At 49.3% G+C, this 25738-nt stretch overlaps 2 protein-coding genes across 3 annotated transcripts in view; both read right to left on the bottom strand.

Moving 5' to 3' along the window:
• Positions 1 to 4659, bottom strand: part of ANXA8L1 (annexin A8 like 1) — a 39591-nt gene extending 34932 nt beyond the window's left edge. The window contains exon 1 of the mRNA XM_039482648.1: positions 4637 to 4659. The gene's annotated coding sequence lies outside the window, so the exon portion shown is untranslated. The remainder of the gene's footprint in view (positions 1 to 4636) is intronic.
• A 696-nt stretch (positions 4660 to 5355) lies between these two features.
• The window catches only part of ANTXRL (ANTXR like), an 80462-nt gene continuing 60079 nt past the window's right edge, over positions 5356 to 25738 (bottom strand). For both annotated transcript variants that reach the window (XM_039481624.1, XM_039481625.1), the window contains one exon: positions 5356 to 10577. In XM_039481624.1, coding sequence (XP_039337558.1) covers positions 10356 to 10577 — 222 coding nt within the window. In that variant the 3' untranslated portion in view covers positions 5356 to 10355. The remainder of the gene's footprint in view (positions 10578 to 25738) is intronic.

Below are 25738 nucleotides of genomic sequence, written 5' to 3'. Positions count from 1 at the left end.
TGGGGAGGAGAGTGAGCTGTGTCACAGATGGAGCTGAAGCCACTTTCCTCTTAAAGGGCCAGCTACACAGCAACAGAGCCTATTCCCACCTATGTTCAATGGGTTACTTCAGGGAGGGACAGCTGCAATCAGCAAGAGCAGAGAGGTGGCTGGAAATGCGCCACAGCCTGTTGGAGGCAAAGGCCTCTCAATGGTCACTGATACTCACCTTCCTCCTTTGATATATATCCCACAACTGTGACCCACCCTGGCTCAGTTGCCAGCTGGGCTTATGATCTATGAGGACAAAGTGACCACATCAGACCCTGGACTTGCAAGCTGCCTGTGCGGCTGTAGCAATTGAATAATAGAATATTAGGGTTGGAAGAGACCTCAGGAGGTCATCTAGTCCAACACCATGCTCAAAGCAGGACCAACACCAACTAAATCATCCCAGCCAAGGCTTTGTCAAGCTGGGCCTTAAAAACCTCTAAGGATGGAGATTCCACCACCTCCCTAGGTAACCTCATTCCAGTGCTTCACCACCCTCCTAGTGAAATAGTTTTCCCTAATATCCAACCTAGACCTCCCCCACTGCAAATTCAGACCATTGCTTCTTGTTCTGTCATCTGCCACCACTGAGAACAGCCTAGCTCCATCCTCTTTGGAACCCCCCCTGTTCAGGTAATTGAAGGCTGCTATCAAAACCCCCCACACTCTTCTCTTCTGTAGCATAAATAACCCCAGTTCCCTCAGCCTCTCCTTGTAAGTCATGTGCCCCAGCACCCTAATCATTTTTGTTGCCCTCTGCTGGACTCTCTCCAATTTGTCCACATCCCTTCTGTAGTGGGGGGACCAAAACTGTATGCACTACTCCAGGTGTGGCCTCACCAATGCCAAATAGAGGGGAATAATTATTTCCCTCCATCTGCTGGCAATGCTCCTACTAATATAGCCTAATATGCCATTGGCCTTCTTGGCAACAAGGGCACACTGCTGACTCAGATCCAGCTTCTCATCCACTGTAATCTCCAGGTCCTTTTCTGCAGAACTGCTGCTTATCCAGTTGGTCCCCAACCTGTAGCGGTGCCTGGGATTCTTCCGTCCTAAGTGCAGGACTCTGCACTTGTCCTTGTTGAACCTCATCAGATTTCTTTTGGCCCAATCCTCCAATTTGTCTAGGTCACCCTTGACCCTATCCCTACCCTCCAGCATATCTATCTCTTCCCCCAGTTTAGTGACATCTGTGAATTTACTGAGGGTGCAATTAATCCCATCATCCAGATCATTAATAAAGATGTTGAACAAAACTGGCCCCAGGACCGACCCCTGGTGCACTCCGCTTGATACCGGCTCCCAACTAGACATCGAGCCATTGATCACTACCCGTAGAGCCTGACAATCTAGCCAGCTTTCTATCCACCTTATAGTCCATTCATCCAATCCATACTTCTTTAACTTGCTGGCAAGAATCAAAAGCTTTGCTAAAGTCAAGAAGCATAGACATACCCTTGGATGGGAACTCAAGGGAATGTCAGAGCAGTGCATGGAGTGGGTTGCTCAGCCCTCACTGAATAGTGCTGAGTCAATACCTCTGCATGGAGCTAGAGCAGAGGTGGGTAAACTATGGCCCACAGGCCACATCTGGCCCGCGGGACCATCCTGCCCGGCCCTTGAACTCTCGATCTGGGATGCTAGGCCCCAGCCCCTCCCCTGCAGCCTCAGCTCACTGTGCTGCCTGTGCTCTGGGCAGTGGGGCTGTGAGAGCCCCTGGGTGTAGTGTATTAAATTGCTCCCAGTAGGAATGTGCTACTTACAGTGTACTACTTACAACTACCAATCCTGGCGCACTGTAAGTAGCACATTCCTATGGGGAGCAATTTAATACACTACACCCAGCCCTCCATACAGTTTCAGAACCCCAAGTTTGCCCACCCCTGAGCTAGAGGGACTGTGCTGCTTAGCTGCTGAGATTCGGATGAGTTATAATTCACAATGGTCAGAGCACTGTGCTCATTCAAGATCACAGCACAGGGTTTTTCAAGCTGCCAGAGTCGGTAGTTTCCAGCTGGCCTGTCATTCCATCAGGAGCGGGCAGTCTTTTTCCACTTCCTGGCCCCAAATGCTGCAGCCTGTAGGATCCTGCCATTGATTTCAGGGGCAGCAGGCTAGGGTAAGTCTGTGTCTATAATATAGCTTGTACTCCTGAGCTAGTATGTTGGGCTGGAAGGTGCTAAATCAGCATAACAGGCTATTTATAGAGAGGCTGGAACCAGAACCCTGGAGCCAAACATTCCTGATGGTTAGAGGAGTTCAGGTCAGAGCTGAATTCTGTGTCTCGGGCCTGTAGCTAGTATTATGAGAACACTAACCAGCAACAGCTGCAGTGAGCATCTGGTGTTTGTTACTGGCTCCCAGAGAGCTTTTGTGCATCTGAACCCTTTCAAGAGCTTAGGATTGCCTTTCCCGTAACACCCCAACGGCACAATGTTAGTTAGAACTGGGCAAAACAGTGGAGGCCACGCAGCCCAGCTGGGTGAATTGTGTCCTGTGCCAGGCTGTTTGTCAGAAACAACAATGCTGATGATGAAGGGATGCAGCTCCTGGGGCAAAAGCGCTCGGCTCAGGTTAAAGGATGAGCAGAATAACAGCCCCCGCACTCGGCCACAGCCCAGGTTCTGCGTGCCTGAGCCTGCCTCTGGTTTGGTCCAATGACTTAATGCTGCCCTCAGATCCACTAAGCCAACTCCGGGCGCGTTCCTGGGGAGCAGGATTGGGCTTGGCCGTGATACAATTCCCTGAGCCTGACTGATCCTTAGCCTGCAGCCCCTTCACAGTGCAAAGGGGTCCTAGGTCAGGTGTCCAGCCCTGCCCTGGGTTACAGAGCCCCTACACCGGGCAGGCAAACTTTTTGGCCTGAGGGCCACATCAGGTTTCTGAAATTGTATGGAGGGCTGGTTAGCGGGGGTGGTGCCTCCCCAAACAGCCAGGCGTGGCCCGGCCCCTGCCCTCTATCCAACCCCACCCTGCTTCTTGCCCCCCCCCCCCCCCCCCCGACCCCTGCCCCCCACCCCTCCCCTGACCCTGACTGCTCCCTCCCCCCTCCACCTTGACTGACCCCCCCGCCCTATCCAACTCCTCCCTCCCTTCCTGACCCCCCCCCCCCCGACCCCCCCCCCGTCCCCCCCCCCCCCCTCCACCCCTCCCTGACCACCCCCCTACCCCCCTCCACCCCCCCACCACTCCTCCACACCCTCCCCCACCCCCTGCCCCCCTGCCCCCCCCCCCCCCGCTGCCTGCCTGGTGGCGGGCGCGGCGCAGCTGCGCCGCGCCCTGCGCCAGGCACAGGCCAGCTCTCTCTGCTGCGCTGCTGGCCTGCAGGCTGAGCTGAGCTCCAGAGGCCAGGCCCCCATGCCTGTGGTGGAGTGAGGCTGGGGAGGGAGAGGGGAGGGGGGGGGGGGGGGGTGTGGTGGGGGGAGGGGGGGGGAGGGGGGGGGGCCAGCTTAGGGAGGGAGGGGCCCATGGGCCTGCGGGTGGCCTGCGGCCTGCTGGCCTACACCTGTGCCCTGCACTGCCCACAGAGGGGAGTGAGTAGTCAGGGCAGAAGGGGTGGAGAGGGGTGTGGGTGAGGGTGTGGTGAGGTGGGTGTGGGAAGGGATTCCCCACCTCAGCAAAGCCCTGTTTGGACTGTGAAGCAAGAAAGCCCCTCTACAGCCCCTGAATAGGGAAGGTACAGGCTGCTTCCCAGGCCAGCATAGGGATGAATCTGGCTCTCTGCGCTCCCTGGCTTTCCCTCCCTGTGGCCTCTCCTCCCTGTAGCCTCCGCATCGTCCAGCTGGCTGTGTGCTTACATCTGCCCACTCAGATCTGCATGCATCAGCTTCCTGGCCGCTCTCCTCCCACTTCTCATTCCATACGGGGCTGTGGCTGACATGCCATGTGGACCGTGTGCAGCTTTGCCACAGCCTTGGTCGCTAGTCATTGTGGCCTGCCTGGCTTGAGGATTTTTGTGGCCTATCCCCATGACCTCTCCACTTCCGCTGCGTCTCTGCTAAATCCCCTGTCTCTATCCCCATGGGGACACAAAGAGATTCAGAGGAAATGCTCCCAGCAAGAAAATAAAGGGCTTGCTAGGCTGCGTGGGATGGGAAATTACAGGGCCAATCCCTCCGTCATTACACAGGGAAGATTCCCAAAATCAGTGGGAGCTTTGCTTGAGCAAAAAATGCTAGATCTCCCCCACAGGAAGAGCCTTGCGTGTCCCATGATCCAACAGCTGTAGAATTTGCCCTAGAGTTCGCTCCATGCTGCAGAATTATGCTCCAGAATCTCAGCTTTCTTTTTTATTTTAAATATACCTCAAGCCCTCAAGGTAGCAAAATACCCTTGCAGTTATGACCTGAGTGTGAACTGCTGTGGCGGTTGACTTCAGTGGAATTACTCTGAATTTTCAGCCATGCACATGAGATCAGAATGTGCTCCTAGTAATTAACCCCTGCAAGATAGGCAAGGGTTGTCACTCCCATTCAAGAATGGGAAAAGAGGGTCACAGAACAAGCAGCTGGCACACAGCTGCCCATTGGGTCAGTATGTAAAGGGGTGGGCCTTTCCTGCACACCCCCATGGGATCAGGTGTGGTACTGCAGGTGAACCCCACCTTATTTTCCAGTTGGTGCAAAAAAATATTCCCTCTGTAAAGGATCAGGACCAAGGGAAGCCAAAAACGACCAATCAAAAATAGGTGTGTCTCCTTTTAAAGTCTCATGGCAGAAGCATTTGTAGTCCAAGCTCGGAGCCCTCAGTTTCAAAGCTCCTTGCCCAAGTCCTCCGAGAAAGTCTCTGCTTGCTCAGGTTAGTCTCCTGTAGCCAGGGAGAGGGAGATCACACACGCATGACAACCTGGATAGCTTCTAGCTCCCTGGTTTTCTTTAAATAAGTCAGCCCTAGGGTGAAGCAGGGAATCTCCTGCTGGGGTTGTGAGCACCTGGCCATCCCTTCAGAGACAGGACACTCCTTTGCACAGCAGCAGAGCACCGGCTAGCACTCAGGAGCCCTGACTCCCAGTTTCTTGTTCTACCCACAATGTGAGTGAACTAATGAGGAACAAGTATCAGAGGGGTAGCCATGTTAGTCTGGATCTGTAAAAGCAGCAAAGAGTCCTATGGCACCTTATAGACTAACAGACGTATTGGAGCATGAGTTTTCGTCCCACTTCATCGGATGCATCCCACAAAAACTCATGCTCCAATACGTCTGTTAGTCTATAAGGTGCCACAGGACTCTTTGCTGCTTAATGAGGAACAGTATATTAAAAGGTCAGATAATCTTGTGGCCACTTAAAACGTCCCTTGGAGTGAAATCATTTGCTCTAATGTGTAACCGTTAAGCACTTTTATTGCTGATTTAAAATCCATTAAGACTACATTACGTTGGATTATGAGATTTTGGCTACATTTCCCACATTTGCATGTAGATATTATTGTCGCAGGGTTTTTCAGAGAAATGGAGCAGGCGCACAAAATGCATAAAGGTTATACAATTATAACATGGAAGCAGCATGTTAGTTACAGAAAGTTGTACCACATGTACCGGCAACAAACCCCCATGAAGAACCCCCTTAAACTTTAGCAATAAGAAATCCAACACGTTCCATCAACTTCCTCTGTCCCCAACGTTTTATGGCTGTCATGTCAGCCCACATCCCCACTACTTCTGAGAGCGTACATCTTTCTAGAAAATATTTGTACAGTACATTGTTTTCCCTTATAAACCAAGCAATTTCTCTCTTCCCCAAAATGTAAATCTATCATTATCTACATATCTGTTCAAGCATTGTTAAAAGTTAGAAATTTCCTGGTTTTCCTACATTTTGCATTACTCAAAAGCATCAGATCAGTAACAAATGGCTAAATGTACTACCAGTACCCAATAATTCCTGTTTCCCAAAGCTACAGAGAACAATTTAAGAATACCATACCGTATTACCACATTCCCATGCATAGCATCCTGGGCCACCTGTATTTATTCATCTCAAGCCCCTTTTAATAAATTACTCTAACTGTCCAGCAGTAAAGTCCAGAAGTGTCCTGTCTACTCTGTGTTAAACTCTCTATATTTACAGAAGCTGGGCTGCTTTCTCAGGAAAATGCTTTTTTTAAATGAAAAAGTCAAAGGATGGTGCAGATCACATTGACAAAAGCCATGACAAGAATATAAAGGCTTAGAGAACAACAGGTGCATGTGCACCTGAACTGGTACAGTTCATGAATCAATCCATCACTGAGTTCACTCACTAATGATAGGAGCTGACCTTTTTAGATTTAGGACTGTTTGACCCACAGCCTTGATCTTGATGCATCATGAACTGAGGTTGGTACACAGCCCTTAATAGGCTAAACCACAATGGTCTTGGATGAATCCTGATCACTTGGAGTCTGATTCTCCACTGCTTTGCATTTTGCATTACTGTTTACACCAGTGTTAAGTGTGTGCCAGATGCTCCCAAATCCAGATTCTCCAATCATGCCAGGGAAAGAATTAGACACTCACGGTGCACAGGTAAAAATGAGACGGGAGGCTCCAAGGTACTGGTGAGTCATTCCCTTTGAAACACTTCTTTACAGTGTTTGCTATGGAGCACTGTAATCACAATTGGCCATACAGACGAAAACAACAATAGCATATTCAACTGTCAGGCCAGTGAAAGGGACACCGTCAGGTTAAAAATCCTGGGCCAGATCCTCAGCTGGTGCAAAGTGGCACAGCTCCATTGAAGTCCATGGAGCAACGCCAATTTAAATCAACCGAGGCTCTGACACAATAGACTACAAAAAAGCCAAATTGCTTCACCTGTGTTATTGTAACTCCTGAAATAATGAAAATGGAAAAGATTTGTACAAGTCCAAATGTCCTTTCTGCAGCCAGTGCCCTAGGTTTACATTTAGTGCTGCATTCACCTCGAACAATGAAAATACACTGGTCAGTTTCCCTTTTGCTTCTCACCAATTTCACTGTCCAGCTCACACAATGCTGTAGTGCGTGGGTTGCAGACACTGCAGGGGCAGATTTGCAATACAAACAAAAAGCGATTTCCTGGGAATTTAACTCTCTAGCCATAGATACTAATGGAAACACCTTGCCCTCCTCCAGTTGTATGCTAGGGTGGTTTTAGAAGAGATGGAGTCACACTGTGAATGGATCTCATCATCTGGAATCCCACGCAACTGCAATCCCAGCTGTGCACATGAGTTTACTGAAGATGGATTCCTTGCACAGCCAAGACTAGACACATTTTTGCAAAGGTAAAAGAGTTGTTATACCTGTCAATCTGCAGATGAGTCAGCTGTTTGAATAGCTTGTGAAAAACCTTTAGGCATTGGCATATGTAACACAGATCCCTGGGCCAAACTCTGCTGGCATTTACACTGGGTGTACATCTGCAGTGACCCCATAAAAGTCGTTGGAGCTACTCTGGATTTACACAGGAGTAAGCGATGACAGAATTTGGCTGCTTTTCTCACTGGCTAACAGTAGTCCTGGCCCATCAAGAAAAACTTTATAAATAGAACCAATTTTTGTAGGTTAAGTTCCCCTGCTTGTTATTTGCTCCCAGCACGGTGGGTCTCAATAGTACCTCAGTCCCCCCTGGTGGTGAATTAAGTGTTGGTGAAAGGTCTGACAACCCTAATGTCCTTTCTATATGCACAGGCAGTAGCCGCACAAGCTTCGCCACCAATGTGCCAGATCTCAATGACAGCGCTTGAGGCTGGGAGGGATGTTCAGTATCCTTTGTCATTTCAATTATCGGCCTCTGCTGAGATTGCCAACAAGAGGGACGGTTAATGCCAACTGCTTATTGTGATGTAGACACCTGTCCGCTAGGGGCTGGGCTGAGCCCCACCAACTCATTTCACAGAGGCCTCCAAAGAGATATCAGGCAATACCAACTTCCAGTCATTACCAGTCTGGGCTAAATGGATGGTCTTGCCATGAAAGAGTTGGCAGCCCATTCCCACTCTCCCCCGGCTCATCCAGTCCCTTCACTGAAGGTAGTGGAGTTTCGCCATAACTGAAATGGAGAATAAGACACATTATTTTTGTCATTCAACTCAAAGCAGTGAGAACAAACAACTGCTGACTAATTAGATATCACATTGGCTGCAGATATGGCAGTGTTGCTCTCAAAGCAAATGCTTTAAATGGAGGGGGAGTAATCCAGATAGGAGATGTTAACCCACACAAGCCATTCTCTCTGTCTCTGCCATGTATGGGCCAACCCGGCAGACTGCACTCATGTGGAGTAAGGGAGGTAGGACTGGACCGAGCTATAAGTAATGTACCTGATTCTCCTCTCAGTGCACTGTGAGGCCCCAATTTGAGCATGCAAATAATCCTATTGACTTCAATGGAATTTAATCACAGACCTAAAGTTAACCACATTCTTCAGTGCTTTGCTGTCTCAGGTCTAAACCAGGAGCAATTCCAGTGTAGTCAATGGGACCAGATCTGCAGCTGGTGTAAATGGATGCTGCTCCTCTGACTTCTGTGGAGTTACCCTGATTCCTGTGAGCTGAGTTTATGGCCCAACAACATGCCATAGCACTGTGTGTCTTTACCAATTAGGCCTTGTTGGGCCCTTTATCATCTCTGTTCTGTACACACAGCCTGTAACGATGATCAGCATAGAATGGTGGGAGCTAGTTATTGGGTTCTGCAACTGGGCATTTCCACTGGAAAAAACAAGCCTGATTCTCATCTACCCTAAGGCCACTTAAAGCGTGCAGATGCCATAAAGCGAGAGTAAATGCAAGGCATTACTACAGTTTCCTCTTGGGATTATATGGCCAAGAACAGGTGCAAGGTTGTACCTGCTCCCCTACACAAACAGATAGACCATGCCAATAAGACACAATACTTAGTCCTGCCATGAGTGCAAGGAACTCTCAAGGTCCCTTCCAATCCTACGATTCTATGATGCAACATGGACATCCTCTCTACGATTCCAGTAATACCATTTACACGTGGCTCTGAAGACACCCTTTCTGGTGCAGTATAATACAGGATGGGGCGAGCAATGTAAGTCCATGAGTTATTTTGCTTCACTAGGGATGAGCTGGGTACAAACCACTCAGGCTTTAGCATTTAGCAAGCTCCAGTCATGAGGCACCCTGTAATCCCACGTCAGATATTCCCCACCTACATGCATGCACTTGTGTCTCTGCTTAGTGTCAGACACAACTGAGGCTCATCAATGTTTGGGAGTCCCACAGGTTTAGCATGAATAAAAACCAAAAGAAAAGCCCAAATCTGTCAGATCAGATTCGGTGTGTTTTATACACACAGATAGTTAGTAATGTTCCATATTGAGGGCAGGGGGGTCTCTGATATATAAAAGGACTCAGATATGTTTTCATCTGAATCACAAAAGAGCTCAATCCTTTGCTCCTGCTAGCAGTGAAGTCTATGGGAAACAGACATGGGATCAGTCCCTGTGTGTTCCCATGTATGTCTGATGTATCAAGCATGCTACTTATATACAGTAGCAATCACATATAAGGGACATATATTTCTGTTCCATGTGGGAGGCCTTTTTATGTAAATGAAAATTTAAAAATGCAAAAAACCTAGAAACTTTTTTCCACATTCCCCTGAACTTTGGAAAGATCTGCCCCAGTCTGAGGTTTTCAGAAACCCAAATTAGCCTTTACGGCCTGTCTGATGAAATTAAGAACAAAGGCCAAATCTAGTTAAATCAAAGATTTTGGTTTCAAAACTGAGCTTCTCGGGGAAAAAAAACAACACAGGGCAGATTCCACACCCTAAATCACTGGAACTGCATGGTGAATAGCTCACCTTGCTCTGTTATCATTACCCAGGGAAATTCCCCCTGCAGAACAAACCAAGGAGAATGCTCCCTTGTAATCACAGCTCCCTGTTCACGTTGTGTTTGTGGGGAGAAGAGCAACTTTCAATTCCCTACGTCTACCCAACTTATTTGCAGGTGGCACCTTTCAACTGACTGATGCATGTGTATCTGGCTTGGGTTTTCATGTATGATAGGACATATAATGTCATACAAACGTCATGTGTGGATAAATCTGAAGAATGTGTGTGCGTGTGTATATATAACTATATAAACACTGCTACTGTGTCTAGATGATTGTTTCGGTTTTGTTCTACATCCAGTAGCTCCAGAATTATCCACTGAATGTTTACTCAGCACGTGTGGCATAAATATATTTATACAGTAAAACTGACACTTGGCAAATTTTTTTTTTTTGCTGACCAGCAACAAATTTCGCTATCTTTCGACTGTAAACCAAGCCTCAATAAATATGCCATGCTCAGCAGAGAGCAATCTTGGTTTTTGCCGCACTCTAAGCCAGGGGTTGTGGGGGCGGGCGCGCCGGAGGAGGTCCCGGGGGCACTCGGGATGGGGGTGGTCCAGGAGGCGGCTGCCTGGAAGGAGGCTGCAGAGAGGCCGAAGGCGAGGTGCTTCTCGGAGCGTTGTTGAGGGGGGTGGCGTCGTGCTTCGGCGGCGGGCGGTATGGGGTGGTGCTTCCGTCTGATTTCACCCGGGTGAAGTTTATGCATCGCCCCTGGTTAAAAGAAAAATCGTTATTCGTAAAACCTCCATGTGTTTTGCAGCAGCTAGCAAGCCCAGTACCAAAGGGATTGGAGACAGCAGTGCTGTAACGCTGTTTTTTTGCTATGGAAATGCCTCTAGATCTTCATCCGCTGGACATTCATTGTGCCCTCACCAGCAAAGTTCAGATCTTCGCTTTATCAGACACTCGGGGGTTCGGACACAGGTTTTGCTTGAGCCTCTTAGTGAGAAAAAGGCCCACTCTGAAATTCAGCTCTTGCGCTGAAGTCTCCCAGGGATGTTTGGAAAAGGGGTCTCTGAGTGGATGGCTCTATCACAGTCATGCTACAGTACTTTGAACTTCCACTGCACCTTGTCAGCCACAGATCTCAAAGCTCTTCCCGCAGGGATCACCATTTGACAGCTGGGAAAATGATGGCACAGAGTGGGAGCAGACTTGTCTAAAGCAGAGCAGTGAGCCGGGGGGCGGGGGGGGGGGGGCGGGCAGAAGTGGGAGTAGAAAACAAGATTCATGGCTCCCAGGCTCCTGCTCTAACCACTAGACATCACTGTGTCTAAGGACTGGTGATATATACAGAACAAGTCAATGTATGCTCAATGAAGAGGAGTCCCACATCTTGCTTTGCTTCTCCATTTAGAGCTACACTACCATTGCCCCATCTTCTATGCGTACGAGAGACTGCTGGAGAAAGCACAATAGCCCTGACCCAGCAGAAGGCAACATACCTTGCCCCGAAACTAGTCCAAGTCCTGCTTTGGACAAGGCCCAGGGTAAGGCAAAGTACCCCTACGGGATGCATGCACATTACATGCACTAGCATTCAAAAGCAACGCAGTTCTTGGACCTCACACCAGCCACCTTAAGGCAGGGTCTGCAGATGGTTTACATGGAAAGGAAGCCCAACTTTGTGATGCTCACCCTAACCCTGCTGGTAGGGTTATGCAGGACATGGCCTAGGGTCCTTAGCCCTCTGGTCCCACACCGAGAACACCAGCAAGTCATGTGATAGCGTAACGTGTTTCCCGATTCGGGGGATTTTGAAATGGATGTGGCCTATCGCATGGGCTGGGCTGTGGGTTGTTGCCTAGGTGGCGTTTCAACACCGTAGTGGGTGGGGAAACAAAGAGGAAACAGAAAGAAATGTTGAAGGACGTCCTGCTTCTTTAAGGGCTACGCACATTTTCAACAGGGCTTCCACCAGCCAAAGCAGAGCTCTGTCAGGCTCTCTTCAGCCAAGCTCCAGAGAGGAAGAGGGAAAGAAGCACCCTGCCAGCACCAGAGCCCACCCAGCAATCCCAGACACACGCCAGCACCCCAGCCGCTCTCCCACCTCCCGACCTGCCCAGCTTCGCAGCTGCCAAGTCTTGCATGGCTCCCCATCCTACCCCCTGCCGCTGCTTGGGGAAACTCATTACATCCTTTGCAGATTCCCAATGTCCCAAGTCGATCTGCTAAACTTGGCAGCTGCGGACCTGGCCTTGCATCCTCCTAGTTTTGGGAGGAGGGAGGGAGAGATGTGCAGCAAAGTTGTTGCTTTAAACCCGGCAAGAGTCTGTGCTTTTGAGAGTGAGACAGGCCCCTCACCATCAAACAAAAGGCTAGATATGATGGCTCTCTGAAAATGCAGGATTGACACCGCCCATGATTATGAGAAGCCAGCCCCTGCTCCAAGTAGCCAACAGTCAGGACACTCAGCTGGGATGTAGGTGACTCAGGATCAAATCCCTCCAACTCAGGATTTGATGTGGAAGACCCAGGTTCACACCTTAAAAGCTGTCTGATTTGGAGAGGCTTGACTCCAGGTCTCCTATGTGAGGCCACTGGGCTATGTCATTCATTTCCTGTTTTCTAGCAGAAAAGGTCTCGGTTCCATCCCTCTGCAGCATAGAAATTTGTTTTTTGAAATCTCAGTAATGCTTGTGGGATGGGAAACCCATTTCCCGCCCAGCTCTAGGCCTCAGAACATTCAACCCGACAGGCTCCGCCCACCGCCCGGCTGTTCGAGAAGTGAACTGCACGGCCATGTTGCTGGAGGGGTTTTGAAATCACCCGTGGGAGGCCGGATGGAACTCAAGCATGGGACTGCAGAGATAGGGTATAATAGGGTTACTGTCCGTCCGTATTTCCCCGGACGAGTTCGGCTTTTTCGTCTTTAAATAGCCGTCCGGGAGGAATTGGTAATAAGGTAGTAGGAAGGTCTGGGATTTCCCCCCCTCCCCTCCCCATACAGAGTGCGGCATGGCTGATAGGGCAGCTGGGCCTGATTGAGCCACTCCCATTGGCCTCCAGCAGCCAGAGCCCCTCCCCCCCACTGCCGCAGCACTCTGTGTGGGAGGGGCTGTGTGTTCGGCAGTGGAGCAGCCTGTTTGGTTTGGTCCATGTGGAGCCAGCGGCTTGAGCAGCATGGGCATGGTAAGGGCAGTCCCGGGGGGCAGTCAGGGAGCAGGGAGAGGGTTGGATAGGTCGGGAGTTCTGGGGGGAGCTGTCAGAGGGCAGGGGTGTGGAGAGGGATTGGAGCAGTCCAGGGACAGGGAGCAGGGGGGAATGGATGGGTCTGGAGTTCTGGGGGTCCTGTCAGGGGGAGGGGAGTGGTTGGATGGGGCGTGGGAGTCCCAGGGGTCTGTCTGGGGGCAGGGGTGTGGATAAGGTTTGGGGCAGTAAGGGGACAAGTAGGGGGTAGGGTCCTAGGGGGGTAGTTAGGGTGGGGGGGTCTCAGGAGGGGGCAGTCAGGGGACAAGGAGCGGGGGGGATTGGGGGTTCTGAGTGGAGCAGTCAGGGGGCGGGAAGTGGGAGGGAGTGGATAGGGGTGGGGCTCTCCCCTGCCCCCATCCTCTTTTTTGATTGTTGAAATATGGTAACCCTAGGATATAACTACATTGGAAGTGTGTACGTTCCCAGGCTCAATCCCTGCTGGTGACCCAAACGGGGCAATGTTACACAATGTTACAATGTTACCTGGCTCCAGGCTTTGCTAATGAGATTCCGAGCCCTGTAATCCAGCCCAGCTCAAAAGTGATTAAAAGTTGCTCCCCTCTGAAGGACCCCAGGTAGCCCCATGCACAGGGCCGGCTCCAGGCACCAGCTTATCAAGCAGGTGCTTGGGGCGGCAACTCGGGAGTGGGGCGGCACTTTCAGCGATTCGGCGGCAATTCGGCGGAGGGTCCCTCACTCCCGCTCGGAGCGAAGGACCTCCCGCTGAATTGCCGCAGATCGCGATCATGATCACGGCTTTTTTCTTTTTTTTTTTTGCCTGCTTGGGGCGGCAAAACCCCTGGAGCCGGCCCTGCCCATGTATGAGATGAGTTTAGCAGGTCTCAGTTGTTTCCCTTGTCACAAACTCACCACCAGGCTTTGCATTAAGTGGCCGAGGGAGTAGAGAGGCCAAGTCCTGAATGGGCTGTGGAGACTGATCTGCACCTGTTACCTTTAGATGAACCCCTACTCCCAGACCAGGGCTGAGAGCAGCACATGTGGGAAGGCTGCCTGGCTGCTATCCTGTAGACCAGTGGTCCCCAACCTTTTTTGTCTAGCGGGTGCCAGACGACGGGCCACGGAGGACCATGACAGCAGATGAGCATTCGCCGAAATGCCACCGACAAGCAGCAAGATCAATAGGCGTCACCGCCGAAATGCCGCCAACAAGCAGTGTCATCCAGAGGTGTCGGTGGCATTTCGGCAGATGCTCGTCCGCCGGCCAGTATGCGGGCGCACTTAGACGGCCTGGCGGGCACCATGGCACCCACGGGCACCGCGTTGGGGACACCTGCTGTAGATAGACAAAGGACCAATGCCTTTCACCGGTACTAAAGCCTCCAGTGCTTGAAGCTGAAGTTCAGGGTTCTATGCCAATTAGTTAATTAAATATCTGAATATCACACCTGGAGCTACACAAGACTTGGCAGATATGTTTAAACGTATATACATACAGTTCTCTGTCCGGGGCCCCATTGCTATAGTGTCTGTGCACCTCACAATTGTCACACTGTTTATCCTTGTGAACCCCATGAGGCAGAGTGGGAATATTATGCCCACTGTACAGATGGGGAACTGAGGCACAGAGAGACTAAGGCTATGTCTGCGCTGCAGAGTTAACGGCGGGGATCTGCACCCTGGGTGGTCCTGCCTGGGGGTGAGCAGCCACGCTGGTGCTGTGCTCACCCAGAGGAGGTGTTAGGACTTCAGTTGTTTGTGCTGCCCTGAGCTGAGCCACTCTGTGATTCTTTCCCAGGGAATTATGGGAGAACTTTCCTGCCCTTCTGGGCACCCAGGGGAATCGTGGGAAGGCACTGGAGGGCTATCAGCACTGAGTGGTTTAGCCTGCATCCTCGCTGCAAAGTGGCCAGGTGAAAGCAACACTCAGGCTTTACTCTATAGCCCCACCAAGACAGGTAGCCAGGTTGAAACACCACCACACTTGTGCCAGAGGTTTCTGTAGATGGACAGGAGCAACACCCAACGAAGAGCCTGGCTTTACTCTTCAGTGAGGACAAGCCCAAGGTCAAACAGGGAGCCTGTAGCAGATCAGGAAATAGAACCCCGGTCTTCTGAGTCCCAGGTTAGCACCCAAACTGTTGCATCATCCTTCTTTGTTTCTAGGGGCCACGTATCTTCTTTTCCACTGGGTTACTTTATATTCAAAATCTGCTCCCTGCTACATTAGTAAATGATGCCTGATAAAGCCACCAAAATCTACAGCCATGCAGCATGCCCCACAAATCCACTTTAGTACACAAATGCTTTTGCCCTTGTATTTACATAGTTGTGCATTTGCCAGGGATCCAAAAAAAAAAAAAGGGGGAAAAAAGAGGGGTTTAGACATCTCTAGATGTCTAGACATACCCTTGGATTTATTAGACAGCTGGGTAATTTAAAGGCCACGCATCGCATTGTGTCATGAAAAATACGGTTGGGTTTGGAGTTTGACAGAGAGCGATTGGGATGATCGATGTATATATTGTGACATTTCCTCACAACAGATCATCGGTGCACACCTCCGATCTCATATGGCAACAAGCAATTGGTTAATACTAAAGCAAATTCTTCCGAGCATCTGCAGCAGCCATTGATAAATCAAAGCTGAACTGACTCCTTGCATTAGGATTACAGAGAAACTAAGAGGAGCAAATAATCACTACTGATCAATCATGCTCTGCACCTTCCTAAGATCTCGAAGTGCTTTACCGGTGCTGAGGAATTCAGCCTTGCAATAAGCTATGGGCCACATCCTGCCAGCCATAATCAAACAAGCGGTGCCAAGAGGGTTACTTCTGTGGGCAAGGATTATGCACGTGAGTAAGGACTGGAGGGCCTTGTGTTTGTTACATGGTCCTATATCAGCCCAGGGTTAGTATACACATTAAATAACAAAAAGTCCATTTATTATGAGACAGAAATTATAGGGTTTTTTCATACCCTACATTTGATTTAAGTATTCCCCCCGCGCCCAACAGCTTGCAACGTGCATTTGAATAAAGATTAAATTAAATGCAGCTTTTGCATTCTTTCCTCAGGTTTCTACCCACACACACCTATACTCAAGGTAGTGTGATCAACGAGATTGATTAATAGGGATTGACAGCCACAATTATGCCAGTGGTGGAATTGGCATTATTTTCCCCTTAAGTATGGCAGCATTAAATCTTTGAAGGGAAGGTATCAGAGCTGTCAACTGTGGCAATGCCACAATGATCTCAACGTCGACAGCTGTTGGTAGCTGCTTTATTGTTTTCTAAGAAGCAGGTGATCTGAATAAATCCAGTTCTATCTGGTTCCACCCTCACTGCTGGCATGAAATTGCTCAGAAGGTCTGACCTGTAAATCTTATTGTCATTCATGGACCAACTGCAGATCAGCAATATGCCATATGGAGTTATGTCCTTACTTCAGTTCACATCTACACAGTATTTATAATACACTATTATTTTGCCTTCCCATGCGTCCATCCACTTGTTAGTCTCTTGTTACGCTGTTCGCCAAATTGGCTTTTCAAAGGTACAAATACTGAAGCTGCAGGATCTGCCCTTGTTTTGACTCTCGCCAGATCAATCAGGGCAATTCAAAGCAGGTTTTATCCCAGTGTAACAATCACATGTGTAATTCAATTGCTTTGCCTCTTTGACCACCTAGGATGTGTTTTTTGTCTGTGGTTTATCAGGGGGAAAAAACTTTTGAAAGCCATGAAGACTTGTTTCTTGGTCATTCTCAGCATAGTGCTGAGTGTTTAGATTCCCACTGTTTGCTTCTTTCATCTGCTACTCAACAAGCCTTCAAGAAAACGGAAAGCACTATTTAAAGGGACACCAACAACTTAAAAATCATGCTTTGTACAGAAACAAATGCCTTTCCCTATGGTACTAACAGCATCTTTGATTATTAAAAGGGGAAGTTTAAAAGCCTACTCCATTTGCCATTTTGTATACTTTTTGCATTTCTCTCAGTTTGCAGAATGAAAAGCAAAGAAAGTTAGTTTAATTTTTATTTATAGTCAATTTCACTTAAAGATTCTTAGTATGCAATTTTGACTTTCGGGAAGGGACTACTCATTGGTTTTAGTTGTTTCCACCAGAATTTGTGTTTGAAGCCCTGAGAACATTTCTGAGGGGCGTAGACTTTATAAAATATTGTTTTGCCCTTCAATTTTAGGGTAAAATTTAAATTGAAAACATCCCTTTAAAGTTTGGTCACGCTAGAATAAAACAATCTGTTGGTATATCTGTATAATCTGTATAAATATAATTAAAAAACCAACCAAAATGCTACTTTTAAGAAATTAACAACTGAGAGTAATGTAATTTTGTTTGGATCTCTACATAAATGGGCCAAATTCATCACTATTTTATCTTCATTGATGTCAGTGGGTTTTTACTGAGGGTACATTTATTTTATATGCACAGCATGTCTACATTCATCTTCACTTTCTATAAACTGCTTTTTAACAAATAAAATGTCATTGATATTTCTGTTTGAAAGCACAGATAGGCAGGTCAAAAGAACACAAACAGTGACTCAATATTATCTACCAACCCCAAAGAAAAGGAGAACAGGCAAATGTTAAAAATAAAATGAACACGTCAACTTACAAAAGCATGAGATATTTGAGACTGGATGCATAAGCTGAGTCACAGAATCAATTTAACTGAACGGAAGCCCGAATTCAAAGCCCAATGAAATCAATGAGAGGTCTCAGCCATTTGACCTTTGTGGGTCCTAAGTTAATGTTAAGAAGTTAATTCTTGGGAAACTTTAGTGAACAGTGATTTAAGGGAACAAGAACCCTCCAGCTGGCAGCATCTGAACCTTGCTCCCTAAAAATTCAAATCAAAATATACAATCAGAGCCTGACCCAAAGTCCATTGAGATGAATGGGTTGCTTTACATTGATTAATTCATGGATCAGACACCAAAACCATTTTGGGTGTAATCATTTTACAAGGAAGGAGCTGATCCAAAGAGGTGCTGAACATCTGCTGTTCACGTTGCCTAGGCACGGTGTCAGGATCGGGCCGATAACGTGCGGTTTCAAGGAACCACAATCCATGTGAATCAGTGTTTGCCAAAAGCTTCCTTGCACTGCATCGCTTCATGCTGACTGTGGGCTGAACATGCCACGGCTCATTAAAACCCTCCCCGCTGTCCCTGCAATTGCACTGATTACCCCATAGCGTTAGGGTTAGAAATTAGTGGAGCAGTGAAACTCCTTGTCACTTCAACCAAATACACCTGGATTTCAGGCAGGATTGGAATAACTCTTACTAAAGAAAACAGCTACATTCACAGCTGGGGCTTTGCTTTTGTGTTTAAAGGACAGAAAAGCTTATCAAACATAAAGGGAAATGTGAGAGGTTTAAAATAGCTGCAACTTAGTTGCTGATTGCGCTTTTGATCATTTTTTTGCATTTTCAGTTTTTATGTCTCAACTTGGAGCATTAAAAATAATCACCACAAATGGTTTGGGTTTTTTTAACCCTGTCCACCCAGAGGTTGGGTGTTTTAAATACCTCCTAACATAAGAAGTATTTTCTCCTGGATAATGATTTTCTGATGGTTGGGGAGGTGGCTCCAGCTATTGCAATCTGCAAATTATGAAATGGTATGATAAACAGAAGTGGACTGGAGTGAGGGAATTTTAAACACCAACGCTAAAATACTGCTGATATCTAACAAGGAAGATATGATTATTCCACCTGCGCCCCTGCCCACCCATTTGAAAAATAAATCCATTTCACCCCTTTCTTAATTGTTTGTTCTCTTCTTGGGCCTCTTCCTAAATGAACGGAGCTGGTTTCACAGAATGCAAGCGGGGATAACGGCAGGTCCCTATCTCAGAGGGGTGCTGTGAGGATAAGTACCTTAAAGATTGTGAGGAGCTCAGATACTACAGTAAAGGGAAACCATAAAAGCACCTAAGATAGATTCAAATAGAAAAATGAAAGATGGTGAATGCCCAGTGCCTGCCAGTTCGCAGGCGATCTGTAAGGAAATGTGAGCATTTCCACCCAGCACATTATTATTGGTTATCTACATTACAGCCGCACCTATTTGCCAAGACTGAGAGCAGGGCTCCGGCTAACACATTTCAAAATACACCCAATCATCCTAGTCTAGACATGCCCTAGATAGTAAGAGGCAGTCCTGCCATATAATTAAGGCGCCAGGTCAGGAAAGCATCCCTGTTCTGGGTAGCACAGCAGCACATGCTTAAGTGCTTTCCCGAATCAGGACCTAAAGAGACAAAGGGTGGGGGAAGAATTATCCCTCATCTACAGAGACATAAAATTGACTGGCCTGAGGGCTGTTGCAATGCTGGAAACTGGACCCAGCTTGCCTGAGGCCCACTCCACAGAACCCAGAGGACAGCTTGGCTTCCCTATTTGTTGCTCATGGAGCCCTGCTGATGAGGTCACATGCTGCTGCTCCATTTACTAACATCAAAGGAGCATTTTCCTCCTCGTGCCTCACACCATCAAACAGGATTCTGAAAACACAGGGCCCAGTGCTGCCTTCAGTGACTGAGGATCAGGCCCAGCGGGAAGCTCCCTGGCCAATGGAGATCGACAGGAAAGTAAAGCAGCAAGACAGCCACGAAGAGTCCAAATAAATAAATAAATAAAACTGGGCCCAGGTACAGCTAAGTATCACTTAGAGATTCAGGCCCAGTTTCTCTAGACTCATCGTCTGACCTCCTGCACATCACAGGCCCCAGAACCTCGCCCACCCACACCTGTAACAGACCCCTAACCTCTGGCTGAGTTACTGAAGATCTCATATCATGACTTAAAGACTTCCAGTGACAGAGAATCCACCATTTACTCTAGTAAAGTTCATACCAACAAGTGTCACGTGCCCCGTGCTGCAGAGGAAGGCGAAAAGCCTCCAGCGTCTCTGCCAATCTGACCTGAGGGAAAATTCCTTCCTGATCCCAAATATTGTATGCCAATCAGTTAAATCTGGAGCATGTGGGCCAGACACCTGGGAAAGAATTCTCTGTTGTCACTCAGAGCCCTCCCTCTCTAGAGTCCCATCTCTGGCCACTGGAGATATTTGCTAATAACATTCAAGGATGGGCCATGGGAGGCAACCTCATTTTACTGTCCCCTCCATAAATTTATCAAGCTGTCTTAAAACAAATTAGGTTTTTTGCCCTCACTACTCTGCTTGGAAACATGTTCCAGAACTTCACTGCTCTGATGGTTAGAAACCTCTTATCTAGAGCTTTTCACCAGTAGATCTCAAACTGCTTCACAAAGGAGGTCGATAGCATTATTCACATTTTACATACCGGTAAACTGAGGCACGGAGTCGTGAAGTGACTGGCCCAAGGTCTCCCCCACAGGGAATAAATCCCAGATTGTCTAAGTCCCACTTCCCTTCTCTAGCCACTAGGCCACGCTGCACTTTGAAAGCCTCAACTGGAAGGCAACACAGAAATGCAAACAAAAACCAGACAGCTTTTGTCACCAACCCAGGCTATAGCTACGACCTCAGCTCACACCAGTCTATAAATTTTACAGAGCCTGGATGCAAAATTGGCCAGGCAAGTTTTAGGGACTTGCAACCGCAGCAGTGGATTGAAAAAGACATCAACAGGTTAACCTTGCTGATGTAAACGGAGCTCAGTTTCTGCAGGATTGTCATTCTAAACGGAAGGTCTTTTTCGCATCTGAAAATATATGCAGATGAATGCAGGTGTAATTGTGCACCCAATTTGCATGTGCAATTACTATGACTATGCATCTGGGCTGGGTACTTGTGTGTGACCAGTGAGATGCATAACTGGCCATATACCTGTGCCAATACCTGATCTGCATGTAGTGCACAGATGCACATGCATTCATAAGTCTAGCTTTGTTAAAAATCAGGCCCCGGAGTGTCTTGATTTATAGGGCCGCTCCAAAGCCCACGGTAGTCAAGTGGTGTGGGGTGGGAGTGTCTTTCTATTCAATTCAGTGAGCTCAGAACCAGACCCACTATTGCTGGTGTGTGCTGCACTAAAGAATGCAAGTATTGTACAGTTGCAGTGCAGGCCTGCTGGGACCCAATGAGCTACTGGGGGCTCTCGATGCTAGCAGACATTTTAAAGTGGGGGGGTCTAGTTAATAAGGGACCGTCCTACTCCACAGCCCAACTGTTTGGGGGCATTCAGACTCCGGTCTGCTGGCTCCTCACAGTGAGGCCCGTTGGGTAGTATAAAGATCACTGCACTCGCAGAGATTTAAAAAGACAGACAGCGGTTCCTCGCTGTTTACATGCCCCTTCTGCGAAGTAACCGAGTGCCTCACAAGCATTCTCAATGGGATGATCTTCTCAGCGCTCCTGGGATGTTTTATTATCCCAGTTCCGCAAGGGAGGATGGAGGCGTGAAGTGAAGGTCACACAGGGAGTCTGTGGCTAAGCCAGGCACTGAACTGGGGGTCTCCAAGCCCACTGCCTCACTCACAAGTTCCTCCCTTCCGGCTCATGCTTTGGGGTAGTGTGTACAGTATAGCCATGCTGGGCCCAGCTAGCAGCGTAGACGGCGAGGCACGGCCTAAGGGAGTAAGGTGCCCTAAGCCTCTGAATCCGAAGACAAATATCCTCCATGGGCTCTGTACACACCCAAGCAGTGCCTCCCACAGCTATGATGCTATTTTGGAGCTATTCCCCGCTGCCTGCCCCTGGCAGAGCCATTCACTGCCGTGTGTAGCCACACACCGCAGTGACAAGTGTGGATGCAGCCTGCCTTTCCCTGGGGCGTGCTGCTGTCAGCGTAGATGCAGCCCTGGTTCTGTTCTCTGGCTCTAGAATGCAGGCAGCAGGCTCAGCCGTGAGCTGTTATTACGAAGAGTGCTTTTGGGCACTGGAGCTGGCTAGCCCCAGATATGCCCAGGACAGATAGATGCTGCCAAGCCTACTTGTGGATTCCTTTTCCACGTCAGAAATCATACAAGAGGGCCTGAGACAAGCAGTGCCAGCGTGAGAGCTCCCTGCAGGACAGGAAACTCCTTAGGTCACAGATGAGATGTTTCCAGCTATGAGCGCGGCACATCTGCATAGCTGTGGCAGCACTCGGGCAACTGGCCATGAGCTGTGGATCTTTGTTTCCCACAGTGCCTGTTACAGCTGAGCCCAGCATTACAGACATCGGTCACCACTGTGAAAAGTTACCCAGGCGCCACACGCTCATTGGAACTGACAATGCGAGATCACCTATCGTGGCAGGCAGCGTCTCCTGTCTCTTGAATTTTTCAGCAGCTTATGAAAGTAATTGGTTCTGCAAAGGTAACGGGAAGAAAGCAAGCCCCAGATCCAGGCAGAGATCTCTGATAAATGTGGTCCGAAAGAGGCAAACTCTGCAGTTCCAGCACCTTGTGTAGCCCTGCCAATCACTACTGGTGTGGCTACAGCATGTCGCCCAGCAAGGGGCAGGAAATCAGGCTCCAATTGCATTAGAGGCCGTTCCTGGGACTTAAAAAGAGCTAATTAGAATGTCCTGCAGGCAGCCAGCGAGGCCTGACAGGCATGTGCTGCCACCAGACATGGGATTGATCCAACCTGCTGACCACCTGTGGGTAGCAGCCTGGAAATAATTATTAGCTATTAATAATCCTTTGTCTTTCTATAGCAGCTTTCCCCTGATGGGTCCTAAGTGCCTGATAGCATTTAACTAAATAAGCCTGCCACCATCCCATAACCATTTTACAGGTGGGGAAACTGAGGCACAAAGCGGTTAAAGCCAGCATTTTAAAAAGCAACTGCCCAATTGCAGAGACACCTGGGGCCTGAGTCCCTGAAATGCTCTGCACCCACTGCTCCATCCAAGCCCCTTTGCAACCCAGCCCTAAGGTGGACAGAGTCAGGGACCCAGCTAGTGATGCTCACAAGATCTCAGGCCACTGTTTAAAATACTGGCCTCAGTGATTCACTCAAGTTCACACAGGGAGTCAATGGCTAAGTTCTGAATGGGACCCAGGAGTCCTGGCTGCCAGTTATTATATTCCTAGCCAGCCAGCCTTCGATGCCTGTGAAGCGTTCCTCTGATTTTGAGGAATGAGAAAAATCCAGGCTAAATTCAGCTTTCAGGTTCTCCTGTGAAGTCAGTTGCTATCTCCTTTCCCCTGGGACGAACCTTCAACATGCAAACTGCTGGCTAATGCTGGGGAAGGCTCACTGACTCACAGCAGAAGGCACTGGGGTCACCCCAGGTGTAAGTGAGGGCAGGATGCGGCCAGTCTGGTGTAAGATCTCACCTCCTTGCAGGTAATTTTCAGAGACAAAAATAAGATCATTTTCTAAAAGCTTCAAGTAAACCAGAGCCATTCGGCTGCGGGAAAAGAATGCCTCTTTTTTTTCAGCTGAGGTTTTTGATAAACTGAGCCATGGAGAATTTCCTGGCACAGTATGTGCTGAACTGAAAACCAGAGTGGATTTGCTGAAAGCAGCAACTAAGCCGGCCCTTGGATGGGGCACCTCGCCTTCATCCCAGAGCGAAGGGGGTGGGGAGCCAACATCTGTAACATCCCCAGCTCAGGAACGCAGACCCATGATGCCAGCGAAGAGGTTAAGGGGGTGTGGCTGGCTCCTCCCCTACCCAGAGGCTGCAGGGAGCTGGTGTGACCCCTGGTGCAGGCTAGGGCAGCCCCCAAGGTTGCTCTAATTTACCCACCTCCTGCAATGGCCTGTATGACACCAGATGCAGGAGAGTGGGGGTGGGGAATGGTACTGTGCTCCAACTACTTGCCCCTCCAGCCCCACTCACTCTGATCTCCAGGAGGGGGCGGGGACGTCAGAGTCACCATTGCTGGCTCTTCAGGTCCCATGGGAAGCCGCCTGTAGCGGGACCCCTTTCCACCAGCTGCCCCATCCCAAAGGAGACCAGTGGATTCCTCTCAGGGGACTGGATTCTCCCCTAACTCGGGGCATCCTGGACACTTGTGCAAAGCCCATAGGAGATCCCCTCCTCTCCCGCCTTGCACCAGTCGTGATGTTTCACACCCACTTCACGCTGGGGTAGACAAGCGCACAAGGAGCAAGAAAGATCAGACCTGTGGGGCTGCTCTGAATGCTCCTCCCGCAGACCGAACGCAGTATGTGTGAATTTCAGGGGACACAGTGTGCTCTGTCTTTGCTGACATTAATGTAACACCTCCCCACTCATGCTCTCAAAGGGTAGGGGTATCCTTCTCTCCATGCTATAGGTGGGGAAACTGAGGCACGGAGCAAGCCGCCCATGGCCACACAGCACATCAATGACAGTGAGAAACAGGACCCAAGCACCCTGACTCTGATGCCCTATCTGCAGGGCCATGCCGCCTCCTCATTGACAAAGCCAGCTGGCACTCCCAGCTCTGTGGATCAGAAGGATCTCCGTCCCCAGGGCTGTCAACCCAGCACTAAAATAATGTAACTACAAACCCAGCAGCAGGGCCCCTCTGTGGCCAGACTGCTGAGGAGAGCCCCGGAGTGAACCCAAGCCACACACACTCTGTTCCCTCCTCTGCCTCTAGAGAACCACCCACAACCAACAGCCTGCTGGTAATGAGGGGTTAACGCCATGCGTGTGTTTCCCCCTTGCTGTCTGATCCCTAGGGAAGAGGAGCTCCTGGCAGGGAACTCGGGTGAGCAGTGCATTCAGCAACAGATGCTTCAGGCAGAGGGGCCCTCAGTTCCCACCTGTGAAATGGGGATAGTTCTTCCTTTCTGCCACCTCTTTGGCTGCCTCCTCTATATTGACTGTGAACTCTGCGGGGCAGGAGCTCTCTCTCCTTCCGAAGAAGAGGCTAAGCTGGTGGACCCTGGCATAGCTCCATTTCGCTATGACCATTTCCACCAGCTAAGGAGCCGCTCCATGTGTTCGCACAGCACCTGGCACAATGAGGCCCTGATCTCAGCTGGAGCCTTCAGGTGCTACTGGAATACAGGGATGTGTTATAATCATTCATTTCCCCAAACAGCAAACTCAGCTTTTTGCCACTGTGGTCACTCCAGGACTGTGCCACTCTGCTCACTGATCTTAGGAGAGGAGGGATAAATTCATACCCGATCTAAGTCTGTGGAGTTACAGCAGGGATGGGTTTGACTCAGTGCCACTGGATCACCCAGCACCAGGATTTTTCTTAAGAAGATGCTGAGTCCTCTTGGGACGCTTGGAAACCTGTTCAGTACCGAGAGGCCAGGGCTGATTCCCACAGATGTGTTCTGTTGTTACGGCTGCAGAGGGCCGGCCTAGAGCCACCGCTTTGGAGCCATAATGAGGAATGGGGCTGTGGGGCGGGGCTCCCAACACCCCAGCAATCCTTGGCAAGGGATCTGAGAGCGCAGGTGGGAGGCGGGCACTGGGCTGCTTGAGGAGGGTGCAGGGGAATTGGGGGTGGCAGAGGGAAAGAGTCAGGAGTAGGATACTGTAAAGGGAAAGGGAAGGGAAAATGTGAGGGTGGGTGACTGTAGCGACTCGCCAGATGGGGAGACTGGATAGTGTGGAAGGAGGAGCGTGGAGAGGCAACTGGGTTCTCAGAGGAGGCGGCAAGTCCCCTCCCAGCAGCCAGCAGGGTGCTCTGTATTTCTGCCTCGGCTGTCACCTTGAATTTGTCCCTAAAGATGCTCACGCACGCTTTGATGTGGGCAGCTTCCCTAAGCAAGGCTCAAAAGAGACCAGGCAAATAAATCTACCTCCTGCA

The sequence above is a fragment of the Mauremys reevesii genome, linkage group 7 (assembly GCF_016161935.1).
Source record: "Mauremys reevesii isolate NIE-2019 linkage group 7, ASM1616193v1, whole genome shotgun sequence".
Taxonomy (NCBI): domain Eukaryota; kingdom Metazoa; phylum Chordata; order Testudines; family Geoemydidae; genus Mauremys; species Mauremys reevesii.
The sequence above is the reverse complement of the archived record's forward strand: the minus strand, read 5'-3'. Positions and strand labels throughout refer to the sequence as shown.